The sequence below is a fragment of the Archocentrus centrarchus genome (assembly GCF_007364275.1).
Source record: "Archocentrus centrarchus isolate MPI-CPG fArcCen1 chromosome 18 unlocalized genomic scaffold, fArcCen1 scaffold_23_ctg1, whole genome shotgun sequence".
Lineage (NCBI taxonomy): Eukaryota > Metazoa > Chordata > Actinopteri > Cichliformes > Cichlidae > Archocentrus > Archocentrus centrarchus.
Window position 1 is genome coordinate 6,831,345 of NW_022060145.1, and position 20,234 is coordinate 6,851,578.

Consider the following 20,234-nt stretch of genomic DNA (forward strand, 5'->3'; position numbering starts at 1 on the left):
ATGAGGGTGGATCGCTTGCAGTTGTTTGTGATTTTGCTGCTGAGCGGCTGCTGCTGCTGCTGCGGTGGCTCCGCGGCATCATCTGCGTGCAAATCGTCTGATGAAAACCCGAGAAACGGTGGGAAAACCCCGCCGACCTCCAAGAAAGTGGTCTGCAGCAACATGGAGCTCCATCAGGTGCTGCCCCCGGACTCCTTCCCTAACAGAACAGTGACGCTGTGAGTATACATGAGATGCATGCTGCTTTCTTTTAGCACACATCCCATCAGCCAAACTGTGAGAACTACAGCCACTACATTGACTTTGTTCTCAGTAAGGATTGTTTTTCCACATACTTATTGCTGCTAAAAACTATTTGTGATGTCTTCGTAATCATATCTCCCTTAATTCATAATAAGCTAATCTCAAATTATAATTTCACAGCTATATACTGTAAATGGCAGTGTAAATACTAACCTTGTGTAACAGTAACCCTTCCTGTTATGCAGTGATTTATGTGGATGCTGCTTAATTAAACGACTATAATAGGCTGTGAATTGGACTGTTTTCCACCAGGTTTTACTCTGGTGAGTAAAGATCCGGTTTCTTTAACTGACAGCGTGCCTGAGTAACACTGAACCCTTTTTTAAAAATTACTTTTCAGTACATATTTGAAGTTTAGACTGTGCAACTACTGCCTCTCCATCAGTCATTGATTTAAGCTCCTGGTCTTTGTGTTGGCAACCTGTGTGGTGAAACACACAGAGACACAAACTGTTGATTGACTTAGGCCTTTGTGGTGTTTCAAGTCAGCGCAGATTTAAGCAATCGACACTCTAGTTTTGATCCATCAGTGAGCGTTTGACAGAAAAAAATAAAATAAAAGGAATTTAAATAATCTTGACTTTTAAGTCAAAGCTCTGTGCACCCAGAGCACTTTGTGGTGGTGGTGTGCAGTGGGGGAAATATGAGAATACCAGGGCAGGGTGCAGGAGTAGAAAGCAAATAATGGACTCCCAGGAGGGAAAGAAAGGCAGAGGATTGGCTGGTAATGAAGAGTTGTAAGATGACTGCAGTGCATGTTTTTAAGAGGTTTACCATAAATCACCTGTGCGTTGCTTTGAAGTGCTTTCCAAAGGCACCGTTTCTTTTTAGATGTTTATATCTGCTTTCCATAAATATTAATTTGTGGTCATTTCAGGACAGAACTGGACTGAATTTGCAGAAATTTGAAACTTGCTTGTGTTGTATGAGAGCACGCACACACAAGCAGTTTGCTTGCAGGAATGCTGATAAGTTTGGAGTTTAGATTTATGTACAGAGTAATTTTGTCAAGTAACTGGAGTATCCAAAAAAACATCCAAATTAGGCCAGTGTAGTGTATCCTGGGTGGAGCTCAACACCTGGCAGCCATTCAACAAAGTGTTATTACCAAAAGCACTAGTCCGAAAAAAGGACTACATGCTTCTCCTTGTGACTAAATTAAACAAAATGTCCTTCACACTGACATTCATATTGTTTGTCAGTTGTTTTTTTTCTTGACTGTATGGTATTAAGAAGCCATTAGGAGTGCATTGTGAGTGCCTCCAAATTTACTCCCAGCACATGTCTGTTGTGAGGCTGCCACTGGTTAGGATCAAACTATGAAATCTCACATATTGGAGCTTCTCAGTAACACATAAATACATCAAGTTTATGTGTGAATCGATACTTGTATGGTAGATGTTTTTTTTAAATAAAGTGAGACTGTTACCTGCACAGATTGTGGACATCAAATTACAGTTTAGCTAAAAAAAAACAAAAAAAAAAAAACAAGCTCATACTTATTTCAAAGGGTGGTAAGAAGGAATGAGAAGTAGATGTGATTTGTAGTAAAGTGGAATAAAACACTTGCATGACGCTTGAATTAAAAAGAAAAAGAAAAGTTCCACTGTCTTTATTTTTATTTTCAGGAAGGATTTATGGACTTAGAAGTAGGTATGGTCTAATTTAAAGTAATGTAGCTGGCCTTCCCTTCTGTTTGTTTTGTCTTTATGTCTTCAGCGAGTTTGTAGTCTCTCATCATGTTCTGACAGTGATGGATTGGAGGTTGAGCCTCGTTCCTCATGATTTAGCACTGAGCTCCAGAGAACAAGAACAATGTAATTTGAGAGCACAGACACACAAAAAAAGCCACGCAACGCTGAAGAATCCATTCCATCCTCTACTTTTGTATTTCTGGGAAACGGTTGTCATCTATTTGGTAGAAAAAAAGAAACACAAAACTACCCTCTGCTTGAGTAGCTATCTTCATCGTTCCCTGTAAACGTGAGCGGCAATGAAACGACAATTTTTGCTGACTGCAAAGTTTTTGGGTGTCAATTTATGACCTGTAAACTCAGCGAGCCCCTCTCAGGGGGATGTGGTGGTCCACTTTTACAACACTCCCGCGACGCAGCTGGTCTGGACTGCAGTAAAGCGAGACAGGAGTCTCGCCTGGAGTGAGAACTCTTTCCCGAGCTTGCAAATGATCAGCCCTCATTTCGCCTTGTTAAGTCAAAGCTAATCCCACCCTCTACAGCTGCTCTGACTCTGTTCATGCAGTGACATTATCGAGTGTACTGTCTGCGTTTTACCAGGTTTTCATTGGTAAATCTTTGGCTTTGGATTATTTATTTGGGACATTTGGAATTTCATAATTTTTCAATTCCCCTTTGAGGTTAATGCACAGTAATAGCTTTCACCTACTCGGGGCCCTTGGGCTAAAGTTGTTTTGTTGAGGAAGTGATTGACAGCATGGTTTCTTTCTTGTTAGGAATGGCATGTTAAGCTAGCTATGATTAGAAACCGACCTATCATATTAACTCCGCTTCTTTGTACTTCCGATTTTAATCCAAGCTTTTCGCTTAAAAAAAAAAAAAAAAAAAAAAGAAAGATTTGATCTGTATGCACATTTCTTTGGGAATTCTGTAGGGTTTGAACTTGCTGAACATCTTGGATAATTGGTTTGACTTTGTGCCAGAAGAGTTACAATGCAGGAGAGCAGAACAACCAGAAGTCTAACTTTAATCGTCCCTGTTTATACACAAGCAGTTATACAGTTAATTAGCTATCATCTTTCCCTACTTAAATGCTTGGTGGGAGTATTGGTCTCGTCCTCAGTGCGTGTACTTGTTCTGTTCTGAATGCCTCTCTGTAGAGAAAAAAAAAATGAGTAATGCATTCCCCACATTTGTGCTCCCCCAATGATACCACATGCCTAAGTAATCCGAGAGGAAATGACACAAATGTGTTTACAGCTGGCCTATCCTCCCGTGCCAGCGTGGGCCTCGGCTAATATATGAGCGGTTGAATTTAACCTGTATTTTTCACGGCCAGATTCAAAAAAAAAAAAAGAGGGAGAAAAAGGGATCAGTTTTTATTTCTGTGTACCCGTTTAAGTTTTAGCTTCTGTATCCACACGAGCAAGAAGTAACTACATTTAATCTTTCTGTATTCACCCAGCTCATATTTCTTTACAAGGCTTGTTTAGTGTTTTTTAAAAAAAGGAGGCGGGGGGGATCCATTCATAGGAGCACCTGGGTTGGACAGTGAAAATGCATGCACCTGGTTTTGGCCTCTGCAGAGCAGATTAATGTCAGGAAGAAAGCAGGGATTTCCTCCCTCACCGCAGAAAAAAAAAGCGTTCTCCAGTTTGATGACACATCGGAGTGCAATAAACTGTCTTGTTTCAAAGCAGTGCACACCGGGAAGTTATGCTCTCATCTGGTGATTTCATTTCCTTTCAGGCATGCTCCTTGGAGTTGTTTCTCTTTTGGATTTTAGATCCTAAAATTTTTTTCAAGATGACTGTAAATTCAGCCGTGTCGGTCCTGAGCATGATCTGCGCTTACATCAGTCATCTTGTTAATTTTTCTGTCATGCCGAGAGGCTTTGAAGTGCTCGTGTAAGGAGAACGCAGGTGCTCGCTGTCATGCATGTCCTGAGAGGATTTGTTTTTGGTGCTTTCCAAGCAATCTGTTAGTCTCAAGGAATGCTCCTGTGTTTTTAACAGTGGTTCTGAAGTGTTTGCAGAAGAGAGCAAAAATCCCAAAAGGCGAGGCACTCACTGACAGCTACACATAAAGTCAGTCTGTAGGCTTTCATTTCGCAGACCAGTTGAGCTTTGACTTCATCAGGTTGCCTCAAGTATCGCTTAATCCCAGACAAGCAATTCAGTTCGGTGTGTAAACATGAGCTCCGTGCGGTGCGGTGCCTACACGTCTGTGTTCATTTTACTGCTCGCCCTTTTTTTATCCTGGTGTTTGAACGGTGGATCGTTTTTCCATTCAGCTGCAGAGCTATAAGGTGAATACCACACTCTCTAATGGCTGGTCCTGTTTAATGCTGAAAGAAGATATTTTAATACCGACGACTTACAAGAATGAATTTGCAAAAAGAGGGTGTTTGACAAGCTTTTCAGTTCAGGAGAATCACTTCACCTTTGTGTTTTCAACACTTTTTACACTTGATGCCTGTTTTTCTTGCACAATACAGCAAGAAATCTTCTTACTTAGCTGTTTTGTAATTCAAAAATTACCTTGGCACATTGCAGCACCTCAGCCACTGGATCAGGTACTTTTCCCACCTAAACTGAGACCTTCTTTTCCATCCGCTATATTCAGAGGAAGTCACCCTAGAAGGGTTTTTATGAACCCGTCTGCAGCCTGAAGCTTATTTGAAAATCTGCTGAAGAGTTACAGATCTCAACACTAGGGAGTTCTTTGTCCAAAAGTCTCTTGAGCATAAAGAACATGTTGGGAGAGCACTAGGGTTTTTGTCCTTCAAACACTATGTGGCTGTTTGAGGACTTGGCAGTGGCTGGCTGTTTTGTGTGTTTCACTCCCTCTCAGGATAATGTAAAGACTCCGGATTGCCTTTCACTAGTGTAATTTTTACTCACACTGAAAGCAAGATTAAATCTAGACAAATGCATTCATATTACTTTGTGACTAAGAGTGCAAATTCTGCTTTTAGAAAAGAATTTTCCATAAATGTCATTGAGATTTATACCATCTGTATCAGTAGACAGGATGTGAGATTTCGTAGACTCCCCTAGCAGCTTGTTCCTGGCTTGAGCTCAAGCAGGTCTTATCTATGCATCAAGATAAGCAAGACTCCCCTCCTGTGTTGTTGGAAGCCTAGACTGGAGCAATTCCATAGACTGGTCCTTTGTCTGGCGACCTCAGGCTGATGTCATGAGATTGATGGCAGGGAAGCAGACAGTCTAACTACAGATGTCCTGAGGCCAGTGAAGGCACTGGTAGTTAAATGGCCATGATCTCTATGGAGATTTGAGGCTTTGCTATATGCGTATTATTTGTCTAGTCAGCAGTAGTAAGGCTTTCACACAAATGCCAGAGTGCAGTGAATACTTTGCAGCCAACGAGGTTTCTAATGATTCGAGGTCACACGCCTGTCATAAGGAAGAGGGAGGGACAAAGCTAGAAAAAGAGGCAAAGAAGGGAGGAAAGAATACAGGCCAAGAAAAGGACACATGACTCCCAGGAGAACTTTTTTTTTTTTTTTTTTTGGCCTTTTTTAAATAGTGCACAGTGAAGAGAGACAGGAAAGTGGGGAGATATAGCAGCAAAGGGTCACTAGTCAGATGTGGACCTGGACTGCCCGCACCACAGGCATGTGGCATACATAGTCGCCTGCTCATCCACTGAGCCACCCTTGCGCCTAGGAGAACTATCTTTTATAGATTTCTTTGGATGACCTTAAGAGTTACAGGGCTTGAAATGTGCATTTATGCAGCCAGACTCAGAATCTGCTCTCTAAACCTAATTGTTGATGCTGTATATAACCTCTAAGAACATTAATGGTATTGAAGGTTTTCTTTTGCCCACACTGAAGTTGTTTACGCACATGAACTTGGGACAATTTTAGGAATTGGGTTTGGACACTGTCTGACATTGTCACGCATACACGATTGTATGCGTGCCCTTTAAATTTATTAAAATTAATTGAGATAATCCAATTCTTTAAATAATTCTCCATCCATCCATCATCTTCCACTTATCCAGTTCAAGGGTACTGGTGGGCTGGAGCCTATCCCAGCTCTCATAAGGAAAAAGGTGGGGTGCACCGTGGACAAGTTGCCAATCTGTTATAGAGCTAACACAGAGAGAAAGACAGCCATTCAGTCAGCCATTGTAGAATTGCCAATTAACCTAAGCCATTCATGTCTCTGGACTGTGGGAGGAAGCCAGAGTACTCTGGAAGAATCCATGCAAGCATGGGGAGAACATGCAAACTCCACACAGAAAGGCCCCAGCTGGCTGGTGGATTTGAACCCAAGACCTTCTTGCTGTGAGGCGGTGCTAACCACCCTGCCACCATGCTGACAGCAAATGCCAGTGGGAGGGTTTTCCCAATTATCCTCTGTATAGTTTTTTTGAAAACCTTTTCTACAAACTTGAAAACCTCTAACCAAAAGCATTGCTCATCCACCCTGGTGACTAAGGCCTGGTTTAGACTTCTCTGCTGAATCTTTGTAGAGCCTGCAACGCAACCTACAGTGGCCGACGTCGTTGCCGGCATTTATGCTTGTGTGAGGTGCATATCTGCTAATTAACGTGTGATCGTGTCCTAGTGTTTTATATTCAGTGGCAGCCGATTTAAAAACTAAGAAAATGCTGGATCCTCGCTCTTTGTTGTGGTTAGTTTTTTTTTTTTTTTGTTTTGTTTTGTTTATTTCAGCAATCGCTCTCCAGGAATTTCCTGACATTTGTGAGTCTTTATATTAATGCTATGATTATTGTTCCTTAAACTGAGATGATTGTTATTCTCCCACTGATAAATTCAAAACTGCAGCGAAAAAGTAGCTGGAAATGCACAGGAGGACTCAACAGTGCTGAAAATTCCAATCACAATCGTTGCGGGCTGCATTGACCCTATGTCTAGTTGCATTTCTTGAGAGAGACATGTCAGATTACAAGATAGGTTATGGTGTTGATTTCCTGCTGAAGCATAAATCCCCAGTAACAATTGGAAGTGTTTTTAGGTCTGTATTTGCAAACTTCTGGCTTTGAAATTTGGTGGGATTCAAAGTTCATGAAGTTCACATGTGTGAAGGTGTTACTGCAAAGCAGAGCAAAGAGCAACCTTTTGTAATTGTACTGGAGGCTGAGGACCTTGGCAAAAGGTTTTCATGGAGCTAAAGTCTCTTGAGGCACCTGAGAGGCTTTTTTGGTGCTTTTTACTTTAAAATTATGCAAAACAAAAATAATCCTGCTCGAAGAGTTGAATGAACCCTCAACTCTGTGCCTTTAGGAGATCATTTTATCTTCTATTCACTTAACCATTTTCAGTTCGATTCATTTAAAAATGTTATTTAAATGAATCTTTTTTAAATGTTGTTGTGTATGGCCTTATAGGCCGTGTGATTATCAGTCCAACATTAAACACGAGGAGTGCTACAACTAGCCAAAGATAATAAACTTCCCAGACTCATGTTTATTCCAGTGCTAGATTATTGAAAGGTGTTTTTGTCCTTCCCCTGTATTCTGCTGATTAAGAACCACATTCCTAAAGCTAGATCCCCCATGGTAAATTCATCCATTTGGTATTCCACGTATTTCATGTATGAATTAGACTTTTGTGACCACACTCTCTAGAGGCTTAACATCTGTGCCTGTGTCATCAGATTATGTGCACACAGGCAGTGACAGTGTTTGCAGTCTTGTACATGATTGTGTCTTAACATTTACCATTTCAGCATTCAGAAGCCTGGAAAACAGGAACTCTTTTTGTGCGTACTTTCTCCAAACGGCAGGGAGCCAAACAGCAAATCTCCAAAGAGTCTTCTCTGTCCAACCATGTAATAAAACAGCCCCTCAACACCCTGTAATGACTCCAGTTTGGCCCTGGGTTGTGGGTGCCACTAGCGTGTATGTCACCCACCACTTCCCCTCCATGCTAACCACAAGTCCCTGCTCCCACACTCATTGAGAGTAGCAGAAAAACCAGGACTGGTAGGGGCACGGGAACAGAAAGCGGAGAATTAGTTTGGAGCTTTGTATGCAGTGAATTAGCTCTGCAGGGACAATAAACTGCGTAGTAAAATGCTGTTTATTACCCAGCTATCAAGAATTCACACTTAGACTTTAGGTTTTGGAATCAGCTGTTCTCAGGCTTTCTTCTTTTTTTAAAAATTTTTATGTTGATAAACAAGATTAATTGGCAAAGTGTGTCAACCTCATCTTAAATCGGGCTATTGTTAATTCTAATCACATTGCTTTTAATACAGTGTTGGCTGTAAGTGTGAGATTCCTTCCTTCTATAAACAGGGACTTCTCCTTAAAAAGATGTCTCCCTGCAGTGTCAAATTTTGTGACAGCTTTGAGGCGAGTACGCCACCAATGAGACAACACTGCGCAGATCAGATTGTGATACCTTTACCTATAAAGTCAAGAGAGCTTACTCCTAATCCCATTTTGGCTACCAGACACTGCCAGTTTCCCACGAAACAAACACTCGGCTGAAGTTGGTGTTGTTTTTCTTCAGATCTCTTCCTGGCAGAAAGGAGCTCGGAGTGACTGGATGCGAAGCGTGTCTAGAGGAAAAACAGGGAGACTTAATATTGTTATCTGTCAACAAGCAGCACTCTGTCACAAACCCACTCGCCTTTGAAAGAGACACTCGAGCCTTTTGATTCCACCTTTGCATTTCATTAACACACATTCTTTGCTGATGTTTTGGCTCTGTGGCTGGTTTACTGACATTGCACAGTAAACTGTTTTTATTTCAACACCGGGGAAATCATCATGCTGTCTTCTGTGCAAGTCTATCTATTGCTTTGTGTTTTATACATATTTTTCTCTCTGCAGAATTTTAAACAACAACAAGATTCAAGAGCTCAGAAATGGATCCTTCTTTGGATTATTTGCTTTGGAAAAATTGTAAGTATCATTGCTTTCTCAGCTTGTGATTTGAAAGACCATTAATGTATAAATATTTATGCTCTGTTTTTAGCATATTGAATGAGATCTTTTTTTCTTTTGGGCATGGCAGACATTTAGTTTCTCAGGAACCATAAATTATCATTAATGCACTTGACACATGTGAGTCTTGAGCTCCTTGTCCAAAAAAAACCAAAACAAAACTCACAGTATTTCATGGTATATCCACCAGTGCATTAGCAGGAACCATTCATCACTCCCCATGTTAGGCTTTGGCTTGTGGAGCCAGAGGTTTGTTAAACACACACTATCATCATGCCAGCAAAACATCCAGGTTAAAATGAGAAGTTATCCACGCTGTGCTTAGTTTCAGTAAAGGATATCAGTCTGTTGTGAAAGAGTAAAGATGGGACTAGAAAGGGCTAATTATAGGTATAGCCTCTAGGGTGGGTTGTTATCTGCCTGGTGATATACCCTTGACATATAGCTGCTGGTGTATTCTGGGGATGGGGCCTACTTTTGTGAAATGGAGTAACATTAAAACAACACCACTGCTTCTCCAAGATGAAGTGTTGATCGCAGGTGAAGTTTATAAAGTCTCAATTTTATTGAGGGCAAAGTTTTATAGATTGGTTAAGGCATTTCCAGGTACATCAGCCTGTTTTCGGGGAAACCCTTAAACATTGAAGAAATGTCATTTATCCCATCTGGCTTTGGTGTCAGAGATTGGCATGGCATTACTCATGTATCCTTCCTTTTAGAATTCAAGAAAATGCCTCTGGACCCGCACATATGGGCCACGGGTGGTTTATCGCTCAGCAGTGGCTTCATGCAGATAAAATAACCAGACCATTAATGGCCCTGCTTCTACCTAAGGCTCCAATAACACATGACTGCATTGATGTGGAATTCAAGAGCATGTTTTTCTTGCCATTCTTCCCTGTCTGGTTAAAAAGGCCAGAAATATAGAAGCTATATTAAGCAGAATTGGCTACATTTAGCCTTGTGGCATCATCTCAGAGAGATGATTTGGACTCAAGTAAGCCTCCAGTTATTAGATATAACTGAATACTGAACTAGCCCACTGACGGGTTTTTTTTGTTTGTTTGGTTTTTGTTTTAAATATACTCATGTTTTGGGGTTTTTTTTAGGCCTTAAGTGCTAAAAAAAAAAAAAAAAAAAATGTTTTTCCTCTTTCATGACTTTTCAGACAAACCTGTTTCCAAAGAAGTTGGGAAGCTGTGCAGTATCAATAAAAGTGCAATGAGTGCACACTGATTTCCAAATCATATAGATGCTGTATTTAATTGAAACTAGGACAAGTAGACAAATACACTATTAAATGTTGGAACTGACACTGAGAAATTTTGGCTTGGATTTTTGTTTTGTTTTTTGGACAAATCTGTGCTTGAACAGTTGAGACAAGGGCACGACGACTGCTGTGTCACATGACCTTTTCTTTCACCAGCACTCTGTATGCATCTGGGTACAGAGGAGACAAACTGCTGTAGTTTTGAAAGCATAATGTTTTCCCATTTTTCTGTGATACAGGACTAAAGCTGCTCAGCGGTTCAACTTGGTATTTTTTGCATCATGATGTATTAAAGGGAAAAGTTGTTGGTTCATTTCCAGTCAGAGACACAAATCACCTTTAGGGTTGTGTCAGGAAGGGCATGTGGCATAAAACTCTGCCAAAATCAAACATGTGGAGCTACCCGCTGTGGCAAGGGAGCAGCTGAAAGTAGCTTTTTATTTATTTATTTATTTATTTATTTATTTGTTCTGTTTTATTGTATTTATTTTTATCTTATTTATTTATTGTCTTTTATTGTTGTGTTTGTGGTCTGATATCATTGGCTGATACTAGCTATCTGGCAATCTTATCAGGATCCGCATTTGTAAGAGGGAATAGAGTGAAAAGCGCAGAGGTGAGAAACACCCTTCCGCCATTTCATGAATTGTGGCATAGCATGGTTTGTCCACCAGAGGGCACTCTTCCCTGTTGGCAACACCTATTTGAAACTGAGCAGTTGGTCAGAGCGTGAACAAGTAAATAAATGACCACACATAACAAATGTTAGGGAAATTTGTTTTATCTGTAAAAAAAAAAAAAGATACTGGCCATTACACAGAATATCGGATTTTTAAATTGCCAAATTCAAAATCGGTTTTCAGCCTCGCCCCATGTGTACAAGATTTCTCTGAATATTGTCATGATATACAAAATCAGTCTTTAGTCATGAACCCTGCCACATATTTACTTTGCTTTGTCCCAGCTTTTTAAAAATGTATTCATGACATCAAATAAAATATTTTTTTTTTTAGTTTCAACATTTAATAATTTGGATATTGCTCTGATGAAGTTAAACTGAACTTGTTTGTTGTTGAGCAGATATATTACAGTTAGGTAGATGATGTAATGACAAATCATGAGAACAAAAAAAGAAAAATAATTCAGATCTGATGAAGTTAAACTGAACTTGTTTAGATCATATTGTGCCTCACTGTATATGGCAGGTGCAGTTATAAAAAAGCCAGCCTTCAGAGATTGAAGGTGGCTTATAATGATGCATTAAGACTTTTATTAAAGAAGCCCAGATGGGGCAGTGCCAGTGAACGGTTTGTGTCTGCTAATGTCAGCTCTTTGATGGCTGTTTTAAGGAATCTTATGTATAAATTTATTTGCTGACTAAATGAGTCCAATAATAGAATTATCATACTGTTGACTAATATTAAATATAGTGCAGTAAGATATTGAATATATATTGTATATTGAAAAAAAAAAATTTTAAGTATATTTTTATGTACTTTTATTCTTCTTTTTTCTTTTATCATTGATTGTTGTTGTTTTTTTATGTGATTTGGACTACAAGTCTGTAATAAATCTATTTAATTTCAGTTTATTATTTATAATTGTATATGGGATATAACTAACTGGGAGTTTACTGCATTTTGTGCTTAATTTTCTTTTGGAGAGGATCCCAGATTTTTGTAAAAGAAGCTGTAATTTGTTATGTAAAACAGTCCTGCAGTCTTGAATTGACTGACATATTAATAAGACCTTTTATATGTCTGGATTCTTTATAGATTTGGAGGAGAAATCTCTACTGGTTCTTGATTTAGTTTCTTGTTAGTTTTAGTGCTCAGGCCTAAAGGATGAACAGGCGACTGTATGCTTAATGTGTGGTTTTTTTGTTTGGTTTTTTTGTAAAGAAAAATAATCTTCCATCTTTCTCTACCATGAAATCCTTAAAGACACTTGTGCATTTTGTTTGTGAGCTCACAGTTGCTTTGGTTGTAAACTGTGCTGCCTGTTGCTGAGTAAACCTGCAGGTGGGTTTACCTGCAAACGGAGCTTCCATTGCTCCTCACAGACCCCACCCCACTCCAGCCCGCTGTCAGCCAGCAAGGTGAGATTACTAAATGGCTTACTTGCTTTTGTCATTATAATAAGGCCAAGCCAAGGCCGGCGGTGTAATTCCTACAAACACTTTCCATGCTGGAGTCTACACCACTCTGAGGTAGTCCTATAGCTCCTACCTTAAGTTACTCCTCAAGCTCTTGAAGCAGGGAAAAAAAATGCTGCATGAATCTTTTTGAATGCACCGAGGCCCTCCATCTTTCCATCCACCCCTCCTTCCCCCCTACTTCACAGCTTTTCTTTCTTTCTTTTCTCACTCCACAAAGGGACTCTCCCTCATTTGGACGGGCTTAATGCTGTGGTGACGACTGAGACAGCAGCTGGCTGTGAGTGCCAGAGAGGGGTAGAGAATCCATTATGCCTCTCAGGCACTCTGCGTGAAATTGCAAAGTAACTGTGGAGACCGCTGTGTTTTGTTGGGGCCAAAGGTGTCCCTGCATGGAAATAAGCCACACAGAATCCCCATTATCTCCCCTCATAGAAATAGGAGCCAACTTAGGCAACCGTCACATGCTAATTCCTTTCTAAATCCACTGCTGCGGGGGAATGCTTATTGTGGGAAAATGGAGCTAGAATGTGGTGTTTCCTGAAGAACTGTTTGTGAATTCATGAATGGTACAATACAAGCAAGCATCGCATTCATATAAAGGTAGATTTAAACGGGTATTGCAACACAGCCTTTACTTAGTGCACCTTAGAAAAGAGGATGCTGCTGATAAGGCTCTAAGTTGCTTAACCTGTAGGATTAATGTTAGACTATGTAACTTTTTCAAATATTGGTGAAGTCATTTCACAAATAAAAGGGAGAAGTTGTAAGATTTAAAATGATAAGTTCTCAGTTCAGTATGCTCTTGAATCTTGGAGTTTTAATGCTTCTGAATCTGTAATGTTGCAAACAATTTAAGTCATTTATGATTGACGTAGGATTTTAAGTTGTCAGTAGTTCAGGCTCTCTAATACTGCTGTCTAATACACACACTGTGTGTTTTGGCATTGTCTTGCTGGAATAATCACGGGCTCTTGGGAAAAATATGTTATATGAGCTCAACTGGAGTAGAAAGGTGTGATATAAGTTCCAGTCTATTTACCATTTATGGATGGCAGTGTGTATTGATCCATATATATATATATATATATATATATATATATATATATATATATATATATATATATATATATATACAGCATTGATGGTGCATTCACAGACGTGCAAAATAGCTATGCCATGTGCACTAATGAAGGTACATTAGTGCATGCTGGCTCTTGAACTATACCAAAAGCTTTTACTTGGAGCAAGACTGAAAAGAGGATACCGTTGACAAGGCTCTGCTTAGTTTAACCAGTGGGAATAATGTGAGACTACACTCATGGTCACTTTTGTTACCTTGCTAGGTCTGAGTTGGACCTGCATTTGCCTTCACAACAACATTAATTCTTCATGGCATAGATTCAACAAGTTGCTGGAAACATTCTTCACAGATTTTGGTCCATACTGACATGATAGCATCACACAGTTGCTGCAGATTTGTCAGCTCCATAGCCTTGATGCCAATTTCCTATTCTACTATAACCCAAAGGTGCCCTATTGGCTTAAGATCTGGTAACTGTGGAGGCCATTTGAGTATAGCGAAGTCAAGAAATGATGAAGAAACCAGTTTGAGATGTGCATTCAGGGATGCTCTTCTGTGTAGTTATGAGTAGTTATGCGAGTTACTGCTGCCTTCCTAATAGCTCAAAGCTGTTTGGCCATTCTCCTCTGACCTCTGGCATCAACAAGGCATTTTCACTCAGAGAAATGCTGATCACAGAAGATTTTTTTTTCTTTTCAAACCATTCTCTGTAAACCCTAGAGATGGCTGTGTGGGAAAATCCCAGCAGATCAGTAGATTCTGAAATGTCCTGGCACATTCAGTCACTTAGATTCAGTCATGTTTCTTGCCCATTCTGATGCTCAATTTCAATTTTAGCAGGTCATCTCAAGCATGTATGTATACCTAAATGCACTGAGCCACTGCAATTGGCAGCTTAGACATTTGCATTAACATGCAGGTAAATCCATTTTTCCCCTCTTATCTGAGTCCGGTAGGACATGCCTAGAACACCTCACCTAGGAGGTATCCTAGTCAGATGTCTGAACCACCTCAACTGGCTCTTTTCGATGTGGAGGAGTAGTGGCTCCGAGTCCTTCCTGAAAGATCAAACTCCTCACACTATCTCTGAGGGAGAACCCAGCCACCCTTCAGAGGAGATGACTCATTTCACAGCCCCCTGTCCACACAAAAATGTTTACAGTCTCACTTTAAAATAAACCAATGTAACAATTTGGCAACAGTAAATATAGTTTAACTATAACGATGCGCTTATCCAATTTTTTTTCAGTCCCAATACTGATAATAACTTGCTTTGCATCTCTTCCATCCCAGCGCTATTATTAAACTAGTAAACCATATTCCTTAATGTAAGGAAGAGAGTAGGAATCATTCTCTTGTATGTAATATCACATCAGTGCATCCCTATAAAATGTTGTCTAACCCTGAGCATGCTGCTAAATAATGTGAGAAATATGGCAGTGTGCAGCTCAGTAATGGCAGGTACTGAACCCCAAAAGTGATCGTGTTCTAAAAAGGATTCTGGTGGTTGGTTTAATAGCACCAACCTCTCTCTCCTCAGTAGAAATGCAAGGCTAATGCCAGGAACCTTCCATGTTCAGTCTATAACCCACCATGCCAAAATCAAACTTTGAAAAGAGCTTTAATTGATCGTAGTTTACATGACACATGTTTTAATATGAATATGAGCAACACCTTTGGAAGACGGTATAGATACCACACTTCGGTTTGGGGCCAGTTCAAGACCAGTGCTGGAAAACACTTAAAAATATTCAGCCAGCTCTTTCAGAGCATGTCAAGGAAACCTGGTGCCAGGCCATGTGTGGTTAGAGGTCTTTGGAACGAGAAATGTATTTATATTTGTCTAAACATGGGCTGGTTCTTTCTTCATATTGTAATATCAGAGACCTACAGTGATCTGATTTTACCTTTTACACCAGATAATTCTGCAGATTTTCTACTGTAAGGGTCATTAGATCTGAGCTTAGACCTCCTGCAGATATCATTCTCTTACTCTCCTTTAGGACTGGTTAAAACCACTCAACACTGAACTTGACATCATTTAAAGCGCTAGTCTTTATGGCAGATATGTGTTTTGATCAGTGAGTGGTGGGGGTGGGGGGGGGGGGGGGGGGGGGTGTCTTTCTGGCTTCTCTTGGACCCAGATGAGGTTGCCAGATTGTGTTTGTGTCCTCCAACTGTAAACACTGCAATTCTGAGCAAAGTTTACACAAAAATAAATTAGCTTCAGCAACAAACAAATTACCAGACTCAACATGCCTGTTTATGCACCCAGTACACTCTCCAGTCTGGCTCTCACTGGCTGTGATGGCTTTGCAAGGATATTTTTGATTTCTTTGTCCTGCCCTCTCATTTTTCTTTCAACACAACTTCACAGACAAGCCAGCACATCAAAAGTTTTTAACAGGCAGGAGTTTTTGTTTTTTTTTTTCGTTTTTTTTATGGGACTTATCTACGGCCACATACCCGCCTTCGGATGACAGTTCCTTGACATCAAACAGGCAGAGTTACCCAGAAGCCTTTTGTGTGGGTTTAGGTGGCGACTAGAAAGCCTCCTGAACCTCCACTGTAATGAGTGACTTGGCAGTGCCAGCGCAGGTGAGCACCGCAGGAATCCTGTGACCACGAGCCTTTGAACCTCAGGTGAGGGGAGGTTACGTGCTTGTGTGTGAAGAGCAAGAGAGCAGCTTCGAGGCTCGACTGCAGCTATGTAGTGTTGATGGGTGGTTAAGTTTGAAGAAGGGCTCTTGTCATTGGAATTAAAAAAAAAAAAGAAAAAAAAAAAGCATGTGTAACACTTTCCCTAGTATGAACCATATTATTACGGGTGGTGAATGTTGCAGGCTGAAATGTTAATTTCAGATGATGGCAACAGAGTCCAGTGGTTACAGTGGTTTTTCTCAAACTGGAAAACTGGAAAGATTTGTTTCAAACTACTGAAAGCAAATCTGAAAATATTTCACGAGCCCCAAATCACTTTGAATAAAAAACGTAACCAGTTGGGGTGGGCGATTCAGCTTCAAAGTGATATCGCAGTATTTTAAGAAAATTTGCAATAAGTATCTGATGTAGTAAAATTACAGAACAATGTTTTATTGATGTTTGCAGCCTGCAGGCAGCAGCATTTATAAGTGTAAGTAAATGAAGCGCACTTCCATCCTTCTTTTCCAATGAGCTGCTGCCATTGATGACACACTACCTGATTCAAAGTGTGAATCTATCGAAACAAGGTGCCGGCACAGCGTACGTCAAACGTGGGCACAAATTTAGCCTAAGTAGTGTTTTCTCTGGGAATTTTAACAAGTGCTTGACTTGTTGTGTGCATTAGGGAATGTAATTGCATGGCGGTGCTTTAGCAATGATAAAGCAATATGACGTTTTTATATCACATAAAAACTTATATATTATCACAGGCAGTATATGACACAGCCCTAGTAAAGTAAAATGTCAGAGTTGTATTCTGTAAATTGGTGTCGCGTTTTAACTAAAGAAAAGTTCATTTATAACTGTTTTGCTTAATAAAAATGACTCACAAAACTGTTGCAGTCTTGTTGCTGTTTGCACTGCTCAAATCTTTCTTTCCATTTTTCCACAGGGACCTGCGGAGTAACACGATCAGTCATATTGAACCGGGAGCTTTTCTTGGCTTGCCAGCACTAAAACGACTGTGAGTACTGGTGCAGCGTCTCTTTAATGTGGTTTTTCAAAGTGTGTGTGTGTGTGTGTGTGTCTACTCCACATTCTTATATTTAGGCCCTCAGGGATTCCTGAGGTCTTCTTGTTTTTAAACCTTTCAAAGGTTTGCCTTAGTTATATTTAAGGTGAGAACAGAAACATGCTAAGAGGCAGCTTTTGTTCAACTTAATTTCTTTTAAACTAATTATTGATGTTTTAGTTTTTATTTATTTTGGGCAAAGTCAGCCAGCAGTTTAAGAGGTTTTCATCCAATTTATAGAGAAAATCTATACATGGGATTTTTATGTATAAGCAGCCACTGAAATTAAAGCGCATTTTGAAAGTGCTTCAAAATAAGTGTCCAGATGCAGTTCAAGATGACTGTTGAGTGGCGAGACTTGCTTCTAGAAGGACTTTGGTATTTATGCACTTGGCATAACGGGGGTAACTTCATTAATTAGCCAGACTTATTAGAAATGATCACAGATGTAGAGTGAGGCTCTGTTATGGTTTAATAGCAAATGACAAATTATTTTAGTTACATTTTGCTTGTTTTTTTATCATTATTATTATTTTTGGTCTTTTATAGTTTTATTTGATAGTGTATAGTGGAGAGAGACAGGAAAGTGGGAGGAGAGAGACGGGGGAGGACACGCAGAAAATGGCAACAGGTCAGGACGCGAACCTGTGCCGCCCGCACTGCCACGTGGCATACACAGTCACCCGTTCAACCACTGAGCCGCCCTGGCGCCCTGAAATAGTTCTGTTTTTAAGTAAGGTGATGAACTTAGAGACTCGTGGTAGATATTCACAGTCATCTTCTTGTGCCTGCCTTGCTGTTAATGCCACTGCACGCAGTTCAGACTTGCCGTGTTGAAAATGTTGTGTAAATGTTATTAGGCCTAACCCTGTTTGAGTGCCTTCACAACAAATAAATTGAAAGAAGTGCATGTCTGAATCAGGCTTATTTCTACTGTGTTGTTTGTTTTGGCCTTGTGCCAGAGACCACTGCAGACACCGTGAGGCCTTAAACTTTTACGCGCTCTGGGAATGAAAGGAAGAAGTGTTTAAACGTGTATGTGACGTCTATGAATATCTACTGAGGGGTAAGAGTGATGTGCAGAATACATAAATCTAGAATCCATCATGCTTGCGTAGGACGTCAAACGTGAGTGCGTAACTGTGTGTTTCCCTTTTGTGGATGTGTATGCATGGGAGAGAGAGAGAGCAAGAGCACAGCATGAATTGGAATCGTCCGACAGTACCCAGTCCCTGCCAACACAAACTTGAGCTTGGCTGCTGCTGTAAAGCAGTAAGAACGAGACAGGAAGGCAGTCGGCTACTTGGCTCAGACTCGGCCTCATTCCCCCTCCTCCTTGATGCATATTCATGCTACACTGCGATGGATCTGTGCCCATCTATATGTTCTGTGCATATTAAAATTCAGCACACACTCACACAAAGATTTCATTAAAGGCCTTTCTTATCAGCACAGAGATCATCGTGGAAACACTTGCTCCAGTTTACAGTTTGGCTTAGAAGCAAAGTTTAATTGGCCCCACCGCCTGTCTCAGTTAATTTCAAAGGGTAATAGTCAGTCACTCAGCTGTGAAAGGAAGGGAGCACAGGAGAGCAAAGGAGCTGATGACGTAGTACTGGACTCTGGGAATGTAAACACAGAAGCCCTACATCAAGGCCTGGCATTACAAGCTACACATCCACTCAATTTTTTTATTCATATTTTCTTTTTGGAAAACAGGAGTAGAGTTAATTTGCAGGCTGTGACATAAAAACTGGCAAATTCATGTGTCACAAGTTTTGCCAGGGGTTTGCAATGTCGTGAAACGCCTTGGAAAGTTGGCATGTAATGCTTTAAGCTTTATCTTTGGCTCTACTTTAGCCAGACTTTACTTTCGCCCATCTGCCCCCCCAACTATTGCCTAATTAGAGTTTTTCCTCATTTCAAGATGTGCCATTTGGAGGTCTCATTTATCTTGTGTGCCTTGTCACAGAGCCATGACAGGAGCATTTAAAGTGAAGGCTGCAGACTGAAGACTGCAATAAAAAGCTTGCGGTTTTACATCTTAAAGGAAAAATTGTGTCAAAGAGGTTAGAAACAAGTTTGCAATTCATATTCCTCACTCCTTGACCTACAGTTCAATAAGATGTGTACAGGTACACAGAATTGCAAAACGGGCACAATTGTTAACACAAACTTTTAAAGCAGCCCCACTTTTTATTTGTGCCAATATATTTGCATTTTTGTACACCACATGCAGATCCCTTCAGGGATCCAAAACCCTCTGTCCACACTGCATTAAAAATGGTCCAAAGCATTCATTGCTCAGTATTCACTGGGCTCCAGAAACACTTCTTTCAAAGCCCACAGCTCTGAAGTTTTAATGCAGGTTTTCTGTTAGAGCATAAAGTGAGCCAACTTCCAGACATCGCTACAACATCTTTATGGTTATGTTTGTTTTTGGGCTTCAGAGCACTCCCTCCAAATCAAAGGGAAGCGTTATACAACTGTTTTGACAGGCGATGCAGTACTTGTCACGATGAGAAGACTGAATGTGTAAAATTGGTGCAGGTCTCTGTTGAATTTGTGTTCAGCACACACCAGTGAGAAAGTTGAAATCAGATCTAGAGATGAGATGACAGGCATATAAAGATCTCTCCACTCGTTAGTTACAAGAGAACTAACATCTGATCTAGAAGTAGTCAGCTGCTCCCAGTTGTCTGGGTTTCTTTATTCATGCTGAGAGCTTGGGGGTAGGGTGCACTGCTGGTTACAACCCTGTGGGCCAAGCTAAGTATACCCCTTACCTGACTTTACACACAGTTCAAACACCCAATTTCCATGCACTGAAACATTTAAACAGACTTCTCCCACACTTTCCAGCATTCTCAGACCCCATGGATTCCTTTAGGCTCAGCACTCCTTAGTCTGCATTCCTCCCAACAGCTGAACGATCCCCGCTCGAACCTTATCACATCAGGCTATTTTTGCTTCTGCTCTTCAGATGTGCTGCTCTGGAACGCTCCTCTGTCCTGTTAATTTGCTGCATGCCCGTGGCCAAAAGACACACATGTGGCCTCACTCAG

The 20,234-nt window shown here is 40.5% G+C and overlaps 1 protein-coding gene across 1 annotated transcript in view; it reads left to right on the plus strand.

Annotated features, from left to right (window-relative positions):
* The window catches only part of adgra3 (adhesion G protein-coupled receptor A3), a 32,165-nt gene continuing 11,931 nt past the window's right edge, over positions 1–20,234 (plus strand). Inside the window, exons 1-3 of the mRNA XM_030722822.1 lie at positions 1–218; positions 8,832–8,903; positions 17,050–17,121. Coding sequence (XP_030578682.1) covers positions 1–218; positions 8,832–8,903; positions 17,050–17,121 — 362 coding nt within the window. The remainder of the gene's footprint in view (positions 219–8,831; positions 8,904–17,049; positions 17,122–20,234) is intronic.